Source organism: Onychomys torridus, chromosome 1 (assembly GCF_903995425.1).
Source record: "Onychomys torridus chromosome 1, mOncTor1.1, whole genome shotgun sequence".
In the NCBI taxonomy this organism is placed as follows: Eukaryota; Metazoa; Chordata; class Mammalia; order Rodentia; family Cricetidae; genus Onychomys; species Onychomys torridus.
Window position 1 is genome coordinate 17,027,928 of NC_050443.1, and position 19,433 is coordinate 17,047,360.

General features: G+C 57.1%; 3 protein-coding genes across 4 annotated transcripts; 1 reads left to right on the plus strand and 2 right to left on the minus strand.

The window, feature by feature from the left end:
• Positions 1-155: 155 nt before the first annotated feature.
• On the minus strand, positions 156-987 carry Pth2 (parathyroid hormone 2). 2 transcript variants are annotated; one of them, XM_036179428.1, is made up of 3 exons: positions 792-987; positions 563-693; positions 156-396 (listed from the first exon to the last, which is right to left on the minus strand). In XM_036179428.1, the coding sequence occupies exons 2-3, from the start codon at positions 688-690 to the stop codon at positions 222-224; spliced, it is 303 nt and encodes a 100-aa protein (XP_036035321.1). In that variant the 5' UTR covers positions 691-693; positions 792-987; the 3' UTR covers positions 156-221. The 2 variants fall into 2 exon arrangements, with proteins under 2 accessions (XP_036035321.1, XP_036035316.1); XM_036179423.1 differs by lacking the exon at positions 792-987 and having other exon boundaries at positions 222-396; positions 563-729.
• A 2,408-nt stretch (positions 988-3,395) lies between these two features.
• Gfy (golgi associated olfactory signaling regulator) lies at positions 3,396-7,087 on the plus strand. The gene is made up of 3 exons (XM_036181930.1): positions 3,396-4,515; positions 6,184-6,357; positions 6,894-7,087. Exons 1-3 carry the CDS (start codon positions 3,396-3,398, stop codon positions 7,085-7,087), a joined length of 1,488 nt encoding a protein of 495 aa, XP_036037823.1.
• A 350-nt stretch (positions 7,088-7,437) lies between these two features.
• Positions 7,438-18,925, minus strand: Slc17a7 (solute carrier family 17 member 7). Its single transcript, XM_036173441.1, has 12 exons — positions 18,674-18,925; positions 14,235-14,487; positions 13,253-13,371; positions 12,868-12,982; positions 12,705-12,792; positions 12,515-12,601; positions 12,283-12,425; positions 11,275-11,424; positions 11,018-11,150; positions 10,159-10,269; positions 9,693-9,820; positions 7,438-8,659 (listed from the first exon to the last, which is right to left on the minus strand). Exons 1-12 carry the CDS (start codon positions 18,733-18,735, stop codon positions 8,366-8,368), a joined length of 1,683 nt encoding a protein of 560 aa, XP_036029334.1. The 5' UTR covers positions 18,736-18,925; the 3' UTR covers positions 7,438-8,365.
• Positions 18,926-19,433: the final 508 nt, after the last annotated feature.

Sequence of the window (19,433 nt, forward strand, 5' to 3'; positions counted from 1 at the left end):
CGACCCATCGCTCAGCCGGATCAGGGGCCCGCGGCTGTGACAACAGGAGAGCAGAGCGGCGGCGAGGGAATTCGGACAGACTGGGTCAGAGCTGGAGGCTGCGGGGCCAGCGAGGACGAGGAGGGAGACGCGCGCCCACTCGGGGGCCCCTCCCCACACACCCACGCGAGGGCGGCTCAGCAAGAAGGCGCGGTCGTTGTGGGGTAGGCTCTTTATTGGGCTCAGGGCGCGTCCAGGAGCAACAGCTTCTGCATATACGAGTCTAGCCAGCGGCGGCGCTCCAGGGCGGCTAGCAGGCGCGCGCGCTCCCGAAAGGCTGCGTCGTCCGCTAGCGCCAGGCTGCGTCGAGACAGGGGAGTACCCAAGTCCGCCCAGGCCCGGCCGGGGGCGCGGAGGCTGCGAGAAAAGAGACGCAGTGGCTGAGCGCCAGGCCCCATGTGCCGCGGGTCCCCACTTTGTTCTAACGCCAAGCCCTCCCCTCCCCCACCTACCCCTGCGTGTTATCTCGCCTTCCCTTGGGGTGTCTCCTCCCATTCCTGGGTGTGAGGGATCTCACACCTACCTGAACACACCGGCGAGGGGTAGGGCAACACCTGAAGCAGGGCCGGTGCCCCAGGGCACCAGCAGTAGCAGCAGCAAAAGCAGCAGCAGCCGCTCTCGGGGGCTCCTGGACACCTGGCAGTTCTCCATCACCTGTGAACACGGGGGACAGGATCTCGGTGTCACCATCCCGCCCAGAATCTGGGAGCTCATCGTCCAACCCCCGCCACCAGCCTCCCGCGGGCCCCTACCGTGCAGTGGACTCGGGCAGCGATGCTCACACCCCCCTTATATACCGCACAACCCTCGCCTTGGCAGTGACGCAGGCCGGGCTGGGGGCACGGGGTCACTCCACCCCACGCTCATTAGGAGCCGCCAGCGGTAATGAGAAGCCTGGTGGGGGCCTCCGCTGCTGTGGCCGCCACCAACTAATTGGGACCCAGAGCTGGTACTGAAGAAGGGGAGTGGAGGGGACAGACAGAGAGGTGGACATAAGGGGTGTGTCACAGGGATAAAAATAGAGACTGTAAAGGGGGACCATTAGAGCACAAGGCAGGGACACAGAGAGGCAGAGAAGAGAGGAAGCCGAGGAATCCAAGAGGAGAAAGAGGGGAGGAATAACGTGCAGACAGGACAGAGACTGGGTGTCCTAGGAAGGAAATATCACGAAGAGAGGAAGGCCTGAGGGCTCTGGAGATGGAGGGGAAGGCTGAGAGGGTGTGGGAAGGACAGGCAGGCTCAGCAGACAGCCAGGGAGGGAGAGGAGGTGGCAGTGTGCAAACAGGTGAAGTCATTACTGTGATGTAGGACACAGAGGCCCTGGGTTCCACAGGGACGCATCTTCCCCGGTCCCCCAGGGGGCCTGGAACATGGTGGAGATAAGGCCCAATCCTCCACACCTGGCATGTTTAAAGGGGGTTCCCAAGGCCACTCCCATACTGCAGTTTGCCTGTCTTGCCAGACTCAGGAAGCAGAAGCAGGAGGATCACTGCAAATCTGAGGTGTGTGTATGCTACATAAGACTCTTCTCAAAGTAGGGGCAAATAAAGAGGGGCGCCCTCCTCCCATATTACGGGCAAAGGAGGTAGGCAGGAGCCTGGACTCCTATCTCTGCAGAAAGAAGGGGTCCAAGCTTGGAATCCCAAACCTAAAGATAGTCAGGACAGAGCCCCAGACTCCTGGGTTCTGGCAAGGGTCCGCCTGGAAGCCTGGGTTCTCTAGTCTGAAGGGAACAGAGTGCCATAGTGAGGTGAAGCAGATTTAGATCCCTGGGTTTGGTTGGGGGAGTGGGAGAGGGCCTAGGGCTTGTTTGTTGGTTTTCGAGACAGGGTTTCTCTGTGTAGTCCTGGCTGTCCTGGAACTCACTCTGTAGAACAGGCTGGCCTGGAACTCACAGAGATCTATCTGCCTGCTTCTCCCAACTGCTGGGATTAAAGGTGTTGGCTACCACCAGACAGCTGGGCCCAGAGCTTTTATGTATGGAGAGTTTGTTTTGTGTCTGTTGGGTTGGTAGTTTTTGGAGGGTTGTTTTTGTGTATATTTGATTGGTTTTTATTTTTGTTTTAAAGTCAAGGCTTCACACTGTAGCCCAGGCTGGCCTGGAACTGATTCTGTAGCCCAGGATGGCCTCAAATTTGTGGCAGTTTTCCTACCTCAGCCTCCCAGATGCTGGGATCGAAGGCAAGGACCACCACTCTTGGCTCTTAAGACACAGTCCTGCTAGGCAGCCCAGACTGGCCTGGGTCTCACTGTCACCCAAGATGGCCTCAGCCTTCCAAAAACAGGGATCACAGGCCTGTACCATCATACCTGGCCAAACCTTGGCTTCAGAGGGAAAATAGCCTGATTAAACCCTAACTTCCTCCTTGGCTCTAGCTGTGAGGTCCTATGTCTTTGTTTCTTTAAGAACCTCAGCTTGTTGCTAGGTTCCCAGGATTCCTTGGGGGAGGGGTCAGGTGCATCACTGTGTGCCTCTGGGACCCTAGCACCTGCCTCTTCCAGCGCCATTCAGCAGCACTCCCTGCCTGTCTCTTTGTCCAGCGCTGGCCATCTGCTGTTTTGGACACCACTGGACAGGTAAGAGACCCCATGACCCCAGTGACCTTGTCCCACCCAAGCTCACTCCTCCATCTCCAACCTACTACAGAAGTTCCTAGATCTATCGTCGATAAACGGGCTAGAGCTCACTGTCAGGAGTCTACACCTCACATCCCTATTTCTCAAAGACCTGGAACTCAGATCCAGACATCATTTAGCCCATGGTCTGGGGATCCCATGTCCTTTCCCCTGTAACCCTAAAGCCCCACTTGTAGGTCCCAATATTCAAAGTTTCTAAGCCCCAAATTTCTGGCAAGAACCAAAGACATGGACCCTCAGCCCTTCACTCTGTGGGCCTCAGACCCCAATAGCTACCTTCTTAGGACTGTGGAGTCTCCCCTCCCTCTGACTCAGCTTGGGCCCTAGCTCTTCATTCTCAACCTCCAGTATTAACGCCTGTGCACCCTGAGAGAAGGAGGCTGTCCCGTGTCCCCTTGGCCACCTGATACCCTTGGAAGGTGGAATCTAACATTTGTGGGACCTTGGAAAGGTGTCATTATGTCCCAGTTTTTCAGGGACCCCATTGGTAAATGCACTCCCACTCCCGAAAATCCCTGAACTCCTGTAACCTTAGCAACCACAGTTACCACCTCACAGCCACCAGGGACTTGCAATGGGGTTTTGCCAGAGTCCCTGGGCAGACCTGGTCCTTCTGGGAGCCTGGGGGTGTGGCCTCTGGGAGTGTGTTTGGCTCCAGGATGCTTTGGTGTTAACCTTTTCCTACCTGCTCCTTCCACAGCTATAGGTATCTCTGAGCCATGCAGTCCTTCAGCCCCATTTTCTTCCTCATCCTCCTCTTTCTCCTTGATGGTCTGGGTTCCAAGGCAGCTCCCTCAACCTCTCCGCCTGTGGGTTCCGACCCCCAGGGGATAATCCCGCCCTCTAGGATGCCCGTTGCTCTAGAAAATTCTACTACAGACAGGCCTACCCCAGGATACCCTCCAACGGTTCCTCCTGAGCCCTCCAAGACACCACCCCCCAGACCCAGCCTCTCAGATTCTCCAGAGACTCCCATGCCTGCCCAGCTCACAAGCTCAGTCACAGAATCCCAGGATGGTTTGCAAACGAGCCCCTCCAGAGCAACACTGCCAGAATCTTCTGAGATCCCCAAACCTGACCTGACTGCAATTTCCCAGTCTGGATCTCCTGAAACCCAAAAACCTAGTCCCTTCAAAACTTCACCCTCAGAATCTCTCAAAGCTGAACACACTGACCCTACACCAACTACACACCAAGACTCCCCTGAAATCCCCAAAGGAGATACCCCCCAAATCTCTCCTGGTGAAGGGCCTAAGATACCAAGTCCTGGCCCCACCCAACTCCTCAGCTCCACATCCGGAGAGACCTATGACCCTGGTACTAAGAGAATCCTAAATTCTGCATCACTGCCAAGCACCCGTGCTGTCCCCACAGAAACTCCACAGTCAGCACTTCTCATCACCCACCCCAATCCCACTGACATCCCCCAAACACAGTTCCCCACAACCACCAACCAAAATGCAACAGCGATGGCTGTGACCTCTGACTTGGAAATCACCACTGGTCTTCCCACCCAACCACCAGCAACCTTCAGGGAGGAAGCCACCACATCCAGTGAGCCAGGCCAGAGTCCCAGCCCAGAATCCCCTGCAGCCTCCCAAGCTGCCACACCTAGCCTGTCCATGTCAGATTCCCCAGGGACCAAAGAGCTGAATATACCCCAGAACTCAGGCCCCAAAGGACCAGATATCCCTCCTCCCTCAGCACGGATTGCAGGCCCCCCTGTTCCTCCAGATCACCCCAATCAGGTAGCCCCTGGGGTGCCCCAGTCCCCTCAGAAACACGGCCGAGGAGAGACAGTCAATACAATCATCGTGGTGGAGCGAGTGAAGGAGACTGGTGAGGGGCCTGGCCATGGATCTCCAAGCAGAGGGCTGGGCCTGGACCCTGGGTCTGAGGGAGGAGGGCTGGGTCTGAGGGAGGAGGGCTGGGCCTGGACCCCTGTGTCTAAGGGAGGAGGGCTGGGTCTGAGGGAGGAGGGGCTGGGTCTGAGGGAGGAGGGCTGGGTCTGAGGGAGGAGGGCTGGGTCTGGACCCCTGAGTCTGAGGGAGGAGGGCTGGGCCTGGACCCCTGGATCTGAGGGAGGAGGGCTGGGTCTGGACCCCTGAGTCTGAGGGAGGAGGGCTGGGCCTGGACCCCTGAGTCTGAGGGAGGAGGGCTGGGTCTGGACCCCTGAGTCTGAGGGAGGAGGGCTGGGTCTGAGGGAGGAGGGCTGGGTCTGGACTCTGGGTCTGAGGGAGGAGGGCTGAGTCTGGAGCCCTGGGTCTGAGGGAGGAGGCTGGGCCTGGACCCCTGGATCTGAGGAAGGAGGGCTGGGTCTGGACCCCTGAGTCTGAGGGAGGAGGGCTGGGTCTGAGGGAGGAGGGCTGGGTCTGGACTCTGGGTCTGAGGGAGGAGGGCTGAGTCTGGAGCCCTGGGTCTGAGGGAGGAGGCTGGGCCTGGACCCTGGGTCTGAGGGAGGAGGGCTGGGTCTGAGGGAGGAGGGCTGGGTCTGGAGCCCTGAGTCTGAGGGAGGAGGGCTGGGTCTGGAGCCCTGAGTCTGAGGGAGGAGGGCTGGGTCTGAGGGAGGAGGGGCTGGGTCTGAGGGAGGAGGGCTGGGTCTATCTCTGGGTCTGAGGGAGGAGGGCTGGGTCTGAGGGAGGAGGGCTGGGCCTATCTCTGGGTCTGAGGGAGGAGGGCTGGGTCTGAGGGAGGAGGGCTGGGCCCTATCTCTGGGTCTGAGGGAGGAGGGCTGGGTCTGAGGGAGGAGGGCTGGGCCTATCTCTGAGTCTGAGGGAGGAGGGCTGGGTCTGAGGGAGGAGGGCTGGGCCTGGAGCCCTGAGTCTGAGGGAGGAGGGCTGGGTCTGAGGGAGGAGGGGCTGGGTCTGGACTCTGGGTCTGAGGGAGGAGGGCTGGGTCTGAGGGAGGAGGGGCTGGGTCTGGACTCTGGGTCTGAGGGAGGAGGGCTGGGTCTGGACTCTGGGTCTGAGGGAGGAGGGCTGGGTCTGAGGGAGGAGGGCTGGGTCTGGACCCCTGAGTCTGAGGGAGGAGGGCTGGGTCTGGACTCTGGGTCTGAGGGAGGAGGGCTGGGCCTGGACCCCTGAGTCTGAGGGAGGAGGGCTGGGCCTGGACCCCTGAGTCTGAGGGAGGAGGGCTGGGTCTGGACTCTGGGTCTGAGGGAGGAGGGCTGGGCCTGGACCCCTGAGTCTGAGGGAGGAGGGCTGGGCCTGGACCCCTGGGTCTGAGGGAGGAGGGCTGGGCCTGGACCCCTGGGTCTGAGGGAGGAGGGCTGGGCCTGGACCCCTGGATCTGAGGGAGGAGGGCTGGGTCTGGACCCCTGAGTCTAAGGGAGGAGGGCTGGGCCTGGACCCCTGAGTCTGAGGGAGGAGGGCTGGGTCTGGACCCCTGAGTCTGAGGGAGGAGGGCTGGGTCTGAGGGAGGAGGGCTGGGCCTGGAGCCCTGAGTCTGAGGGAGGAGGGCTGGGTCTGAGGGAGGAAGCTCTGTTTAAATGGTTCTGTCATCTCTCAGGGGTGACTCTGGTCAGCCGCGTGCGAGGCTCCACCAGTGGGTCCCTGTGCCTGTTCTTCGCTGGGACAGGGATGCTCATTGGCATATTCCTCTTATTGTGGTGTCTCTACCGCCGGGCCTCCAGACACAGGTCCTTTGCACACCACCGGCTCCGGGACAGCGGAGATGAACCAGGTAAGTGTTTGCTCACCCTAGAATGCCCACACAGTTCCTCATCCAGGCCTTGTCCAGACTTAGGACACTCATCTAAGGAACACAGACAGGCACCCCCCAGCAGGGGGTGTGGTGCTGGAGAGATGCTCAACAGTTAAGAGCACTGGCTGTTTTTCCAGAGGACATGGGTTCAATTCCCAGCACCCACATGGCAGCTCACAGATGTCTGTAGGTCCAATTTCAGGTGATCTGACACCTTCACACAGACACGCATGCAGGCAAAACCCAAGTGCACATGAAATACAAACAGATAATTAAAAACAAAAAGACAAACCCCTGTCCCAGGTAAGTGTAAAGCCTGCCCCCACCACGGTCTGGTCCCAGCCCCTTAGATCTGAACATTCCTCTCCTCCTCATCTCCCTTTCTTCCTCCGAGACAGGCTCTCACTATGTAGCCCATATTACACACACACACCTCTCAGAGTCCTCTCAGAGCCCTGCAGGAAGGTCCTCAGCTCCTTCACACCCACACGCCTCACCCCACCCTCGCCCTGCAGCCCTGCACCTGGATGCCCCGAAGGACCCCTTGGACCTCTACTTCTACGCGTCCGATGCGTGGGTGCCGTCGCACATCGCCACGCAGCAGCCACCTCCCACGCCCCCACTGCCGCCCAAGCTGCCCCCTCCGCCCCGCGGCCCGCAGCGCCTGGAAGCCCTGTCTCCCGCCGCACTGTCCCCCAACTTCGTCTGAGGACTGCAGCACCACAGGACCAACCCAGCTTCAACGCCTAGAGGAACCCCAGAGCCAAGCAGAGCGTCCCAATAAACCTCCTCACCCCCTGGAGTCTGCACCGCTTGCTTGGGAGGGCAGGCCGGTGGGCAGCTCAGCCTCAGAGGGGAGGAGGCCGGCCGACAGGACGTGCAGACAGACACTGAGGTCCAGAGTGGGTAGCAGCAGAGGGCTGGGGGCCGCCCAGCCTAAAGCCAGCCAGCGTGGGCGGTAGGGAAAGATGGGGGTCTGCACACCGGGGTCCCTAGCGTGAGGAGGGTGCAGGCCCCAAGGCCCGGGCCGCGGGAACAGGGCCGTTTCTCGACACCCTAGTCTGTACACCAAAGCGTTTATTGGGAGTGGGATGGGGCAGGGCAGGATTTACAGTCACAGAGACAGAGACACCGAGACACAACCCTGCCCCAGGGACAGCCCTCTTCTCCCACGCCTGCGCCTTTCCTGGGATTTCTAAAGAGGGGTGTCTATGAGGGAAGCACCCCAGACTTGGAGTCATTTAGCCCCTGAGGGACACAACAAATGGTCACTGAGAAACTGAGGGCAGTCCGAGCCACCCAGGAGAGTAAAGTGCAAGGATTTGGGGGGAAGGGAGATCCTGAAACCACCACAGGGAAGAGTGACAGCTTCGAGCCCCTGAATTGACAGACTTGAGCAAAGACCTGAAAACCGAGTCCGAAAGAGAGCGCGGGGTGAGCAGAGCCACGCCGGCCATTTCCCTGGACACTGTACTAAGCTAAGGATAAGGGCAAGGCCCGGCAAAGTGCTGGTGAGGGAGGGGGCAAGGGGTGGGGAGACTTGAAACCGCCATTCCCCAGAAACGCTGGTGAGAGTCAGTCCTTGGAATGGCGGGGTCGGTGGTTGGCCAACCATCTTGGGGAAGGCCGAGCGGTTAGGGGGCCTTGGGACTGATGGGGGATGACCATGAGTTTTTCCGAGTTGGAGACCAGCTGAACAATCCTGGGGTGGCCTGAGAATCCCGGGGTCCCAGGAAAGGGTGGAACCTGGAAACCTGGAGGGGAGACTTGAAACCACACAGGTAGAACAAGCGAACAACTTTCGGGGTGTTGGGGTGTCCTTGCTAGTGTGCAGCTTCCCCCTTGAGAGGCCGCTGAGGGGGAAGGTTGGTCGGACAGCACTGGGGACAAGGGCAGACTTGCACCTTAGGCCCGAGGCCGGGCAGGAGGAGTCGGGCTCCTCGACACCGCCGCTCAGGCTGGGGGTGTATGGAGCGGAGGCACGTGGTCAGTGGCCCCGGGCCGGGGGCGGGGGCCTGGGAGGCTGGGCCGTGCTGTGTGTGGCCCCGTAGGAGGGCGGAGGTGCAGGGGGCGCCCCCGGGGGCTCGGCCTCGTCTTCCGGCTCGCTGTCGTCGCTGCCGGCCAGCTGGTCGTGGCCCACGAAGCCGCACTTCTCCTCGCTGGTCTCCTCGGGCTCCGCCCACGGCTGCTTCTCGCCCGAAGCGAAGACCCCGTAGAAGATGACGCCCCCGTAGTGCACCAGGGAGGCGATGAGGAACACGTACTGCCACTCCTCCCGAGTCTGCGGGCAGGGCACCGCAGAAGGTCAGAGGAAGCCGAGTGCACACCCGCCATCTCGGGCCCTGCAGCCCAGCGGGCTGAAAGGTGGCCAGCAGGGGCGGCCTGCTCTTACAGAAGCCCAAGTGTAGCTCTCAGCACCCACGTTAGGCAGCTCACAAGGACCCACTCCAAGGAATCGGATGCCCTCTGGCCTCTGGGCACAGCACTCACATGCACACACACACACCATTAAAAATAACAGGAGGCCAGATGCGGGGGAGCACAGAGGCAGGTGGATCTCTGTGAGTTCGAGGCCAGCCTGGTCTACAGAGAGTTCCAGACCAGCCAGGACTATATAATGAGACTCGGACTTTAAAAAAAACGGATTGGGGATTTAGCTCAGTGGTAGAGCGCTTGCCTAGCAAGTGCAAGGCCCAAGGCCCTGGGTTCGATCCTCAGCTCAAAAAAAAAAAAAAAAGCTGGGCACACACCTGTAATTCCAGCACTCGAAAATAGGGTTGGTGAGATGACTCAGTGGGTAGACAGGCTGCCATCCCTGATGACCTGAGTTCTAAGTTCTACCCCAGGACTCACATGGTGAAAAGAGGGAACCAATATATATTCCATACCACAAAACAGCTCACACACGCTAAGTTAATAAAAAATTAACGTAATAAAAATAGATGCTTTAAGAGATAAGATCTCTGAGTTTGAGGCCAGCTTGATCTACAGAGTGAGTTCCAGGACAGCCAGAGCTACACAGAGACTCTCTCTCTCTCTCTCTTTCTGGTTTTTCAACTTTTTGAGACAGGGCTTCTCTGTGTAGTCCTGGCTGTCCTAGAACTCACTCTGTTGATCAGGTTGACCTCAAACTCACAGAGATCCACCTGCCTCTCCTTCCCAAGTGCTGGGATTAATGGTGTGCACCACCACTGCCTGGCATGGGACCTTGTCTTTAAAAAAAGAAAGAGACAAATTAATTAATTAAAGAAAAGGCGAGGAGGAGGGTTGGGTATCAGAAAGTTCCAGGCATGCACTGGGAGGGCTGTGCTAACCTTGTGCTTGGTCATTGCGCCCACGATGATAGGGCACACCATCCCAGACAGTGTGCCCACGCCATTGGAGATGCCCATCAAGATGCTGGCATATCGAGGGGCGATGTCCAAGTGGTTCACGTTGAACCCTGGTGGGTATCAAGTCAGCAGCTGTCACACCAAGTCCCTACTGCAGTGTCACACCCACCCATCTCCTCTGCTCATCTGAGGCATTCATTTTTAAAAGTTTATACATATTAATGTGTATGTCTGCGTGAGGGTATACACATGTGAGTGAAGTGCCCATAGAGGCCAGAAGAGGGCGCATGATCGCTACTGGCAGTTGGGTAGATGCTGGGAACCAAATTCAGGTCCTCTGAAAGAGTAGCAAGTCTTAAGTGCTGAGACATCTCTCTAGCTCCTGAGAAGCCCATTTCAGGGCCTGAGCTGACTCCAATACCCCCAGCTACCCATCTGGGGTTCTCACCAGAGATGGCAAAGCCGCTGAAGCCCACAGCCAGGACAAGGAAGGAGATGGCCACACCCTTGGAGTGGGAATATCCGACCACCAGCAGCAGCGTGGCTTCCATCCCGAAGCCTGTGGAGGGCCATGTCTCCCAAGTGCCCATTGTGACCCTACTGGCCACCCTGCCCACATTCCCATCCTTGATCTCACCCCAGCTCCATTCCATTGACCCCAGCTGGCCAACTCTGACCTGCAGAGCACCTGACTCTAATTTCACCAAACCAGAGAGGGTCCTGCTTCCCCGAGACCCACCCCAATCCATCTTGTGATGGCTCTGCCTTAAAAGGGCCCACTGTGGTCCCACCTTCTGACTAAGCCACACTCCACAAGACCCAACACCCCATCTCCGAGCCCTCAGAACTCACTTCTATGTCCCTACCACATAAGGAAGCCTGGGACCCACTCAGGTCCCCATTTCCCCTGATCCCCATTCTCAACTATCTTGCTAGGTTCCCCACTCACAGTCTGGTGTTCCCAAAGTCCCCACCCATGACCTATCTCCCTAAAACCCCAGTTATGGCCATTTTAGGGTTATAGGACTTTAGGTTTTAGGGTTATTTAGGACTCAGCTCCCCAGCCCCCACCAGACTAGTTTAAATCCCCTCTTCCAGCTCGGTGTCATCTCTACACCGTTCATCTGCCTACGCTTTCCATACGGTGCTCTCCAAACCTGGCTTCCTGAAAGTGTTGCACACTGCCCTCACTCCCTCAGATGGGGTCGGGTCAGCCATGCCCTTTGATCCCACCTCTACCTGCCCAGCAGCCCCTCCCCTTTGGTTCTGCTCCACACGAGGGCTGCACGTGGGCTGCACCCACTCACCCCCGCAGTTCATCAACTTCCGCACATTGGTGGTGGACATTATCCGACGACTGCGCAGAAAGTCAGCGATCTGGCCTCCAATGGGTACAATGATGGTCATGACAAGGTGAGGCAGTGCCGACACCAGGCCCACCTATGAGAACAGGTGACTAGGCAGCCACTCCCTTTGGGTGACTACAACCTCCTCCTCTACCCTTGCCTAGGGGCTCAGGCACCCTCTCCCTCAGCCCCACAAGACCCCACTCCTGCACTCTAACCTTGCTGATCTCAAAGCCGAACACTTCCTCAAAGTAGGCGGGCTGGGAGATGAGGAGCAGGTAGAAGGTCCAGCTGCGGCAAAAGTTGGCCACAATGATGGCGTAGACCGGCATGGATGTGAAGAAGCGCCTCCAGGGGGTGTTAAACTTCTGTGGGGGAGGGGACAGCAGACCATGCTAAGGCAGACACCAGGGCTTGGGAACTTCATGTCCCTTCAGGGACCCCACCATAGCTCCCTGAAGCCTCTAGCATGGGCTACATCTTCACTCCTGGGGACTTAGGAATTCTAAAACTCTTAAATAGCTTTAAGGTTGCATTACAAGGACGAAGGATGGGTCCTGACTCCCCAGAGGTTCCTTGAGTTCCAGATATTAAACCCCATGATAACCCATAAATGTGAGCCCAGTAAAATGTCTGTTCAGTCAAGCTACAAAGTTTAGCCATACCCACAGCACTGTCTAGCAAAATCTCAAGTTCTAATCCCCCTCTGCTGCTTTTAGCCAGGCCTTCTCCGTGGCTGTGACACAGCCACCTTGTACCTAACTCTGTGTCCAATACCTGCCATTCTCGAAGTCCGTCCAGCCTGATATGGAATCTAGCCCAGCTAGTTTCTTCTCTCTCTCTCTCTTTCTTTCTTTCTTTATTTATTTTAAGTAATGGGAATAGAACCCATGACCTCATGCATGCTAGGCAAGCACTCTATCATTGAGCCATGCCCCAGTCCCTCACTGGGGTATTCTAGGCAAATGATCTATACCTCTAACCATTGAGCTATACCTCTAACCTTCCTTTCACTTTTGAAATAAAGCTTCACTAAACTTCCTAGCCTGGCCTTGAACTCACTTTATAGCCTGACCTCAAACTTGCAATCCTCCTGCCTCAGCCCCTGAAGTAGCTGCAATGACAGGCCTGTATCGCCACACCCCATCTAGCCCCATTTGCTTGGCAGTCCTACCCTCTCTGAGCCAGCACACTCCTCTCCTCCCTGCCCAGTCCCACAGCCTCACCGTAACAGGGTTCATGAGCTTGGCACTCTCTCCGATGGCATCCTCGATGTATTTCCGCTCCTCTTCTGAGATGCTGGGGTGCAGTGCCGGTGACTCGTAGGAGACCAGCAACCAGAACAGGTACCAAAAGATCCCAAAGCTGCCTGTGGGGGGCGGAGAGGGAGGGGAGCAGGTGACATCTGGCTTCCCTCAGCCCCAGTGCCGCCCAGACCCATACATTTGAGTCCCTCACCATAGACATAGAAGACAGAGCTCCATCCTGAATACTGCACCAGGACGCCAGCCAGGGGCATGGCCACCACTGCCCCAGCATAGGAACCTGAGGAGACAAGGAGGGTAGAGAGCAGCCCCCCTCAGCCCTGGAATCTGCCTCATCACAGCTCAACCCCCTCACACAGGAGCAGTCCCCAGTCCCTTCTTACCACAAAAGGCTGTTGTCGCCAGCCGACTCCGTTCTAAGGGAGGGGCCCATTTGCTCCAGATGCCATGGCAGGCAGGGTATGTGACCCCCTAGGGAGGGAGCACGGAGGTCAAAGAGAAGAGGTGGGGTCAGAGAGGGGGCAGGGCTGATGGGACAGGCCTTACCTCCACCAGTCCCTGCAGGATCCTCACAAAGATGACACAGCCGTAATGGACGCGAGCTGCTGAGGGGATCAGCATGTTGAGGGTGGAGGTAGCCACAATGGCAAAGCCAAAGACCCTGTTGAAAAAGGTGGGAAAGAAAAGAGTCTAACCAAGGCAGAGAAGTGAGGTGTTCATGTGGCCCTGGCCATCAAGCCTTCCCACCATCCCTAGGATTTGCCCTTCCTGCCCACAACAGGCCATGAGTTTCACAGAACTCAAGGACACCTCTAAGATACCCCCTCAAACAAGGACCCTCCCAATATCCCAGAGCCAAACCCAAGACCACACCTCTAGCTCCACCACACACAACTGCAATTTCTGCCACCTTGAGATGCCACCACTGTACCTGTTGGCTGCAAATTTTTGGCATATAAATCCTCCTGGAATCTGAGTGACAATGTAGCCCCAGAAAAAGGAGCCGTGGATGAGGCCGACAGTCTCCGGATCCCAGTTGAACTGAGCTTTCTGCGGGTCAAAATACACATCAAACCAGCCGCCCTCCAGACTCTACCCTCCATCAATCAGCACCCACAGATTTAGTGTCTCAGACAATGAGCAACAAGACCCCCTCCCGCTGCCCAAGCCTGCCAGTCAGGGCTCCCCGGAAGTCCGCTCTCCCATGGTGCTAGAGCCGACCCCAGCACTCAACTATAAGCGCTGCTGCCCAGAAGCCTAGCTCTACTTGCTTGCTTACCTCAGTATCCCCTCCCTGAATATCCCCAAGTGTGGGAATGACTGCCTCCTGTTTGTGGACAGACCTGTATGGGGTCTAGGTAGGGCCAAGAAGTAGCTAAATTAGGGGTGTTCCTTATTATATTGGAGCAAAGGATGGGTTTCAGGTAAGCTACAGACCAAACCAAGATTTTTTTTCCCCCTTTTCCAGTCATGGACATGGCTTCTATAATACCCAAGTTAAAATAGCATAAATCTAAGTTTGGACAAGGCTTTAGGTGTGGGCCAGAACTATTCAGGTGGACAAAGGCAGAGGTAAATTTGGAAAGGAGCTTGAAATAGGAGTGAAATTAGATAAATGTGACCTGAGAACATAAACGCGGGACACAGCTGTAAGAGAACTGGCTAGAAGGTCCAAAATGGACCGAGGTAATAAGTAGCATACCTAATACTGGTGTGACATTTCCTAATCTGGTACGGAAAGGGGTGGAGTTTTCTTTATATCAGGGCGGGGTTTAGGAAGGCAGGGGCCCGGAGTAAGGTCAGATCTGTAGGGAGGCACGATGGGCAGAGCCATAGGACTGTAGCTGGGAAGGAGTGTGAACTGGCCGCGTGTGACATCACGGGCCGTGAGCAGGGCTCGCCAGAGCAGCTACCTGCACCACCACGTGGCCCCCACGGTGGGTCGTGCTGTTATTGACCATGGACACGATGGCCACGCCCAGGTTGCAGCGGATGCCGAAGCTGATGCAGAAACCCAGACCACTCATGATGGCGATGATATAGCGGCGAGGGAGGCCAAAGCAGGTGCAGTCCACCACAGGCGGGTCCCGCGTGTGCGTGGTCACTGGGCGCCCGTCGGCGCTCAGCTCCAGCGTCTCCGCGCCTTCCTGACGCTTCTCCAGGAGCCTGCGGGGCAGCGAGAAGCAAAGACTCAGCAGTCCAGGCCCCTCCTCCCTGTGACACCGGGGTTCCCGGCTTAACCTTGCTTTGCTGCCCTCACTAGGATGCAGGCATCTCTGGATCTGTCTTTCCCTCCCTCCATCCAAGAACTCAGGGTTCCCTCTCCTCCCTGTGACAGAGGAGTGCATGGCAAAACCCACGTCTTTTGTCAGACCCAGAATTCTGAGTCGGAATTCCTTCCAGTGCCAGGAGTCCGGCCACCAGCTCCCTCCTGTCTGGATTCGACTCTCGGGTCAAGATTTTCAGTCACCTTCTCCCTCTCTCCACTAGGGAGTTGGAGACTCCACACTACCCTTTGGAATCCAAGAGCAGGTGCCTGTAAGCCCCACCGCAAACTCAAGACGGTCCCCAGCCCCCTCCGGCAGATGCTGATCCAAGTCTGTTTGAGTCAGCGAAGGCACAAGGAGGCCTGCGCAAAGGTGTCAACAGAGCAGATGCTTCGGAGCCACCTCTGCGATACATACAGACACCCCCTCCCCCCTCCCCGTGATCGCCCTGCCCTGCTTCTAGGCCCCAGATTTGTGGGTTTGGGGAGTCCCCCGGTGGTGCTGAGTCCAGCAGTCCAGTTTGGGGCCCCTGGGGAATCAGGGGTTCAGACTGTCAGCTAGGGAGCAGGGAGAGGGGGTGATGGCTGGTGTCCTGGCAGGGGACAGATGGCCCTGGTAGGGAGACTGGCGCATTCATTCCACAGCGTGACTCTCGCCTCCGCCCGATCTGCATCCAGGATTGAGTCTGTGATGATGGATAGAGCTCGTGGAGGGGCTGTCTCCCAGCCAGAGAGGCTGCTGGAGACAGGAGAGCCTGACCTGCAGACAGGTGGGGAGTGCCGAGGGCCGAGATGAGAGACAAAGAGAGGGACGGAAACACGGGAGTAGACAGAGAACTAGCCAACGACTGGGGGTGGGGAGGGGTCTAATGAAAGGGGAGAGAGAGAGAGAGAGAGAGAGGAGAAACCCAGAGCGGGGAGATGACAGAGACCTAGAGGAAGAAGAGAAGGTCAGAGAAAGACAGACTCGGGAGACAGTAGAAACTGACTGACATCAAGAAAGACATAGATACGGGTGGGAAGGGCAGAGAGCCTCTGATATTAGCAAATGGAGAGATGGTGACACATCGGGACACATGGTCAGAGGCCAATGAGGTGCCTGAAGTATGGGGACATTGAGAGTTTAGCGTGGCCCCTCTGAGGCGGGTAGGCAGCCAGGGGATCGGGCTGGATCCCAGGAAGGGGCGAGAACAGATGGAGGCGAGGGAGACTCGGACGGGGGAGGAAAGAACAGCCAGACGGGCTGGGGGAGGGGCGGAGGACCCAAGAACACAGCCCACAGCCCCATCCTGAGACTTGAGGTGGGGGGGGGGGCAAGAAAGGGGTGGAGGTAGAAACCGGGCGTGGTGGTTCACGCCTGTAATTCCAGCACTTGTGAGGCTGAGGCAGGAGGATTGCTGCAATTTCAAGACCAGCCTGGACTACAGCTTGAGACGAGGGAGAACAGAGATGTAGCCCAGTTGGCAGAGTGCTTGCCCAACATGTGGGAAGGTCTCAGTTCCACCCCCAGCACTGATAAGCCAGGTACACTGGCACACATCTGTAATCATACTTAGAAGCGGAGGCAGGAGATCAGGAATTCAAGGTCATCTAGCCTGAGTTACACCAGACTTAGTCTCAACAAAACAAGCCATAAGGTGGCGCTCGCCTTTAATCACAGTACTTTAAGGCAGAGGCAGGATCTCTCTGAGTTCCAGACCAGCCTGGTCTACATAGCATATTCCAGGCCAGCCAGAGATGCATAAGAGCCTGTCCAAAAAAAAAGTAAAAAAGTGGGATCTGGGGATAGAAAGAGAGAGGGTGTAGGCAGTGCCTAAGGGAAGGGAGACAGAAAGAGGGAACAGAGTCCGAGAGCTGGGAATCAAACCCCCAGAATGAACAACATAGGGTAGAAGGACCCCGCATGTCCCCTTCCATAGAACATTCCCTGTGAGAGTGGAATTTGACCCAGGTTGATTTCTGATATTTGACTGACTCTGAAACTGCAGGTGTGGGTCTAGCCCCAGAATTTTGATATTTGCTGCGTGTATTAGATGTCAGATCTCTAAGCCAGGCTTTTCAAACAGGGATTTTGAGTATCGTACAAAAACAGGACACAGGTGGCCAGTGTACGGGGCAGTGCAGGTGGGGCCAGGCAGTGATCAGGAGCTCAAGAGCCAGCCTGGGCTACCAGAGACCTTGTCTCAAAAGACCAAGAGTCACAGAGAAGCCCCATCTCCTCTCTGAATGGCCCCAGCTAGGCCAAGGACTTGGTGAGGGAATGTGTCTCTTAGGGTGGAGTTTCCCCAAAGGAAGCCAGAGTCTCAACTGCTCTCGGAAGATACCTCCCCACTCCTGGCGTCTCTTCCCCCTATGCCTTGGTAGTTTTCTGGTTTCTTCCTATCATAGAACTAGGAAACTGAGCCTTCAAAAACAGATGTCACAGGTCCAAGGTCACACAGGAGGAAAGCAACTTGGGCCTGATCCATTTCTGGCCCCCAGCACTGCCCTGCCCAGAACCTGGCCGAAAGAAGCAAGACCCCCTGGCTCCTCTTCTTTGTCCTAAGTCACCCTGCGTTATCTTGGTCCCCAGCTAGTGTCAGTCTTCTCCACCTCCAGGAACATCTGTAGCTCTTATCTCGTTCCAGGCTTGGGAAGAATGATCTGTGTTCAAGTAAGTTTGGTTCTCAGCCATTGATGCTCACCCCCCTCTGTCAAAGTGAATTCTGGATTTCGTAAGCAAATAAATGCTTGCCTCTCCCCAACTTTATGGTGCTTCTCCTGGGGTCTCTGAGTTTGGAGAGGAAAGGCAAGGCTGGGGACCCAGAAAGGAAATGGAGAGATTAAGAGAGAGGACCTAAAGAACACCTCCCTCCTGCTCACACCCCGCAGCCCTCCACCAGTGTGTCTTTCTCTCGCTCCCTGACTTCACACTGGTGTATTTTGAGAAACTCGTGAAAGGAGGCGAGAAAAAAAGGGTGGGGAGGGGCTGGAGATTTCAAAACTAGGAGAGGTGAAGCTGTCTCGGATCCCCCCACCCCCAACTGCACCTTCCTGCCTCCCTCTGTCCACCTCATCCCTCTCGTGTTACCAGAGGGTGGGGTAGCTTAGGAGCAAGGATGTGAGCCACAGTCAGCCGGACTATCAGACTAACATTAGACTCAGGTGGCCCAGTGAGATGCACTGAGGACCACATAAAGATGGACCAGGGACCTGTATGGAGGAAGCTGGGCCTAAGGGCGCCATGCCCACGAGGCCATCTCCTTCCTGCACCGTGAATAGATATTTTTAGGTTTCTGGAGAGCTGAGTAATTTCTCTGACTTGGAGCCAGAGCTGGGGTTGGGGGTATGAGGCTGGGAGGTGTCCAGGCTACCACAAGGGACACTGGGGTCACTGGAATCGTGGTTCTGGGTGGGAGCAAATCTCACACAGTTCTAGCCTATATCCCTTGGGAAGTCCATATTACCCCCCAAGATTAATTGGTTTTGTGGCCTGAAACTCCCTCACCACCACCCCCTTCTGAACCTGGGGTACCCCAGCTTTTTCCTCTCGGCTTAACCCCCCTCAAGGACAAGAACCAACAGCTCCAATCCGCTTTAGCTCCCAGATTAAATGCCTCTAGGGACAGAATCTGAGAAAGAGGAGAGATAGAGAGCAGTCCAGGGGAACAGTCAGAGATTCCAAGAGAAACAGAGATCCGAATGGGGGTCAGCGGTCCAGAGAGGAAGAGCGGGAGGGGAGTGCAGGAGGCGCAGAGTCAGGACCGATGGACAGCTGTGAGCGCAATGGCTCCTATTCCGAGGGAAGGGGCAGAAAGAGGAACCCAGAGAGAGAAGACAGGTGGACAGACACTCAGAGAACAGGGATGGATACACAGTCTCAAAGAAAAGTCAAGCCCAAGGCGGGGTGAGGTGCAGCGGGGAGAAAGATGATGATGGACCAGGCAGGATGGGAGGCCAGCATCGACAGGGCGGAATCCGGGACGGATAGGTGGGCCTCGGGTGACCGTGCCAGGGTGTCATCCCTCTTCTCCCTCAGTCCGTCTGCTCCCGGGTGGAAAGGAGGCGACCTCACCCTTCCCCTCCCAGGAACCCCCCCAGGCTCACCGGTGCAGCCTCCCCAGGGCGCGCCCCGCCAGCTTCCGAAACTCCTCCTGCCGGAACTCCATGGTGGCTGTGCCCACGCGGGTCCCCTGCCAATCCCCCCGCCCGCGGGCCCGGGCGGCCGCGTCCGGGATCCCGGGGTCCGCCCCGGCCCGGCCCGGCCCCGCAGCTCCGCTCGGGGGGAATCCGGCTGAGAGTGCCAGTTGCCCCGGGCTGTTGCAGGACTCAACGTCGGGGGCGGGGCGGGGCGGGGCATCACGCCCACCGACGAGGCCCCACCCCTTGCAGGCAGGGCCCGCCCTGTCCTTCCACCCAGTTACCTGGGGGCGGTAGGCCAGTCGGCTAGGCCTCCTGCCTGGCACGCTAGACCCTCTCTCTCCTTCGACTCTCCTATCCTGGAGCCTCTACCTGGCCATCTCAAGGCCACGCCCTTGGAATCGAACCCTGAGTCGCCTCGAAGCCCGCTACCATCCAGTTCCCAAGTAACTCTGCACCATCCGCGCTCTCTGGGTCCCTCCTTCCCAGATCTCTGCGCTCCTGAGCTCACTTCCCCATCTTATCTTTGGCTTTCTCGTTTTCTTTTCTTTAAAAAAAAAAAAAAATTCTTTTTTGAGCTGGGAGGTAGTGATGCAAGCCTTTAATTAATCCCGGGACTTGGGGAGACAAAAACCCTGTCTCAAAAAAAACCAAAAAACCAAAAAACAAAAAACAGCTGAGTGATGGTGGCGCACACCATTAATCCCAGAACTTGGGAGGCAGAGGC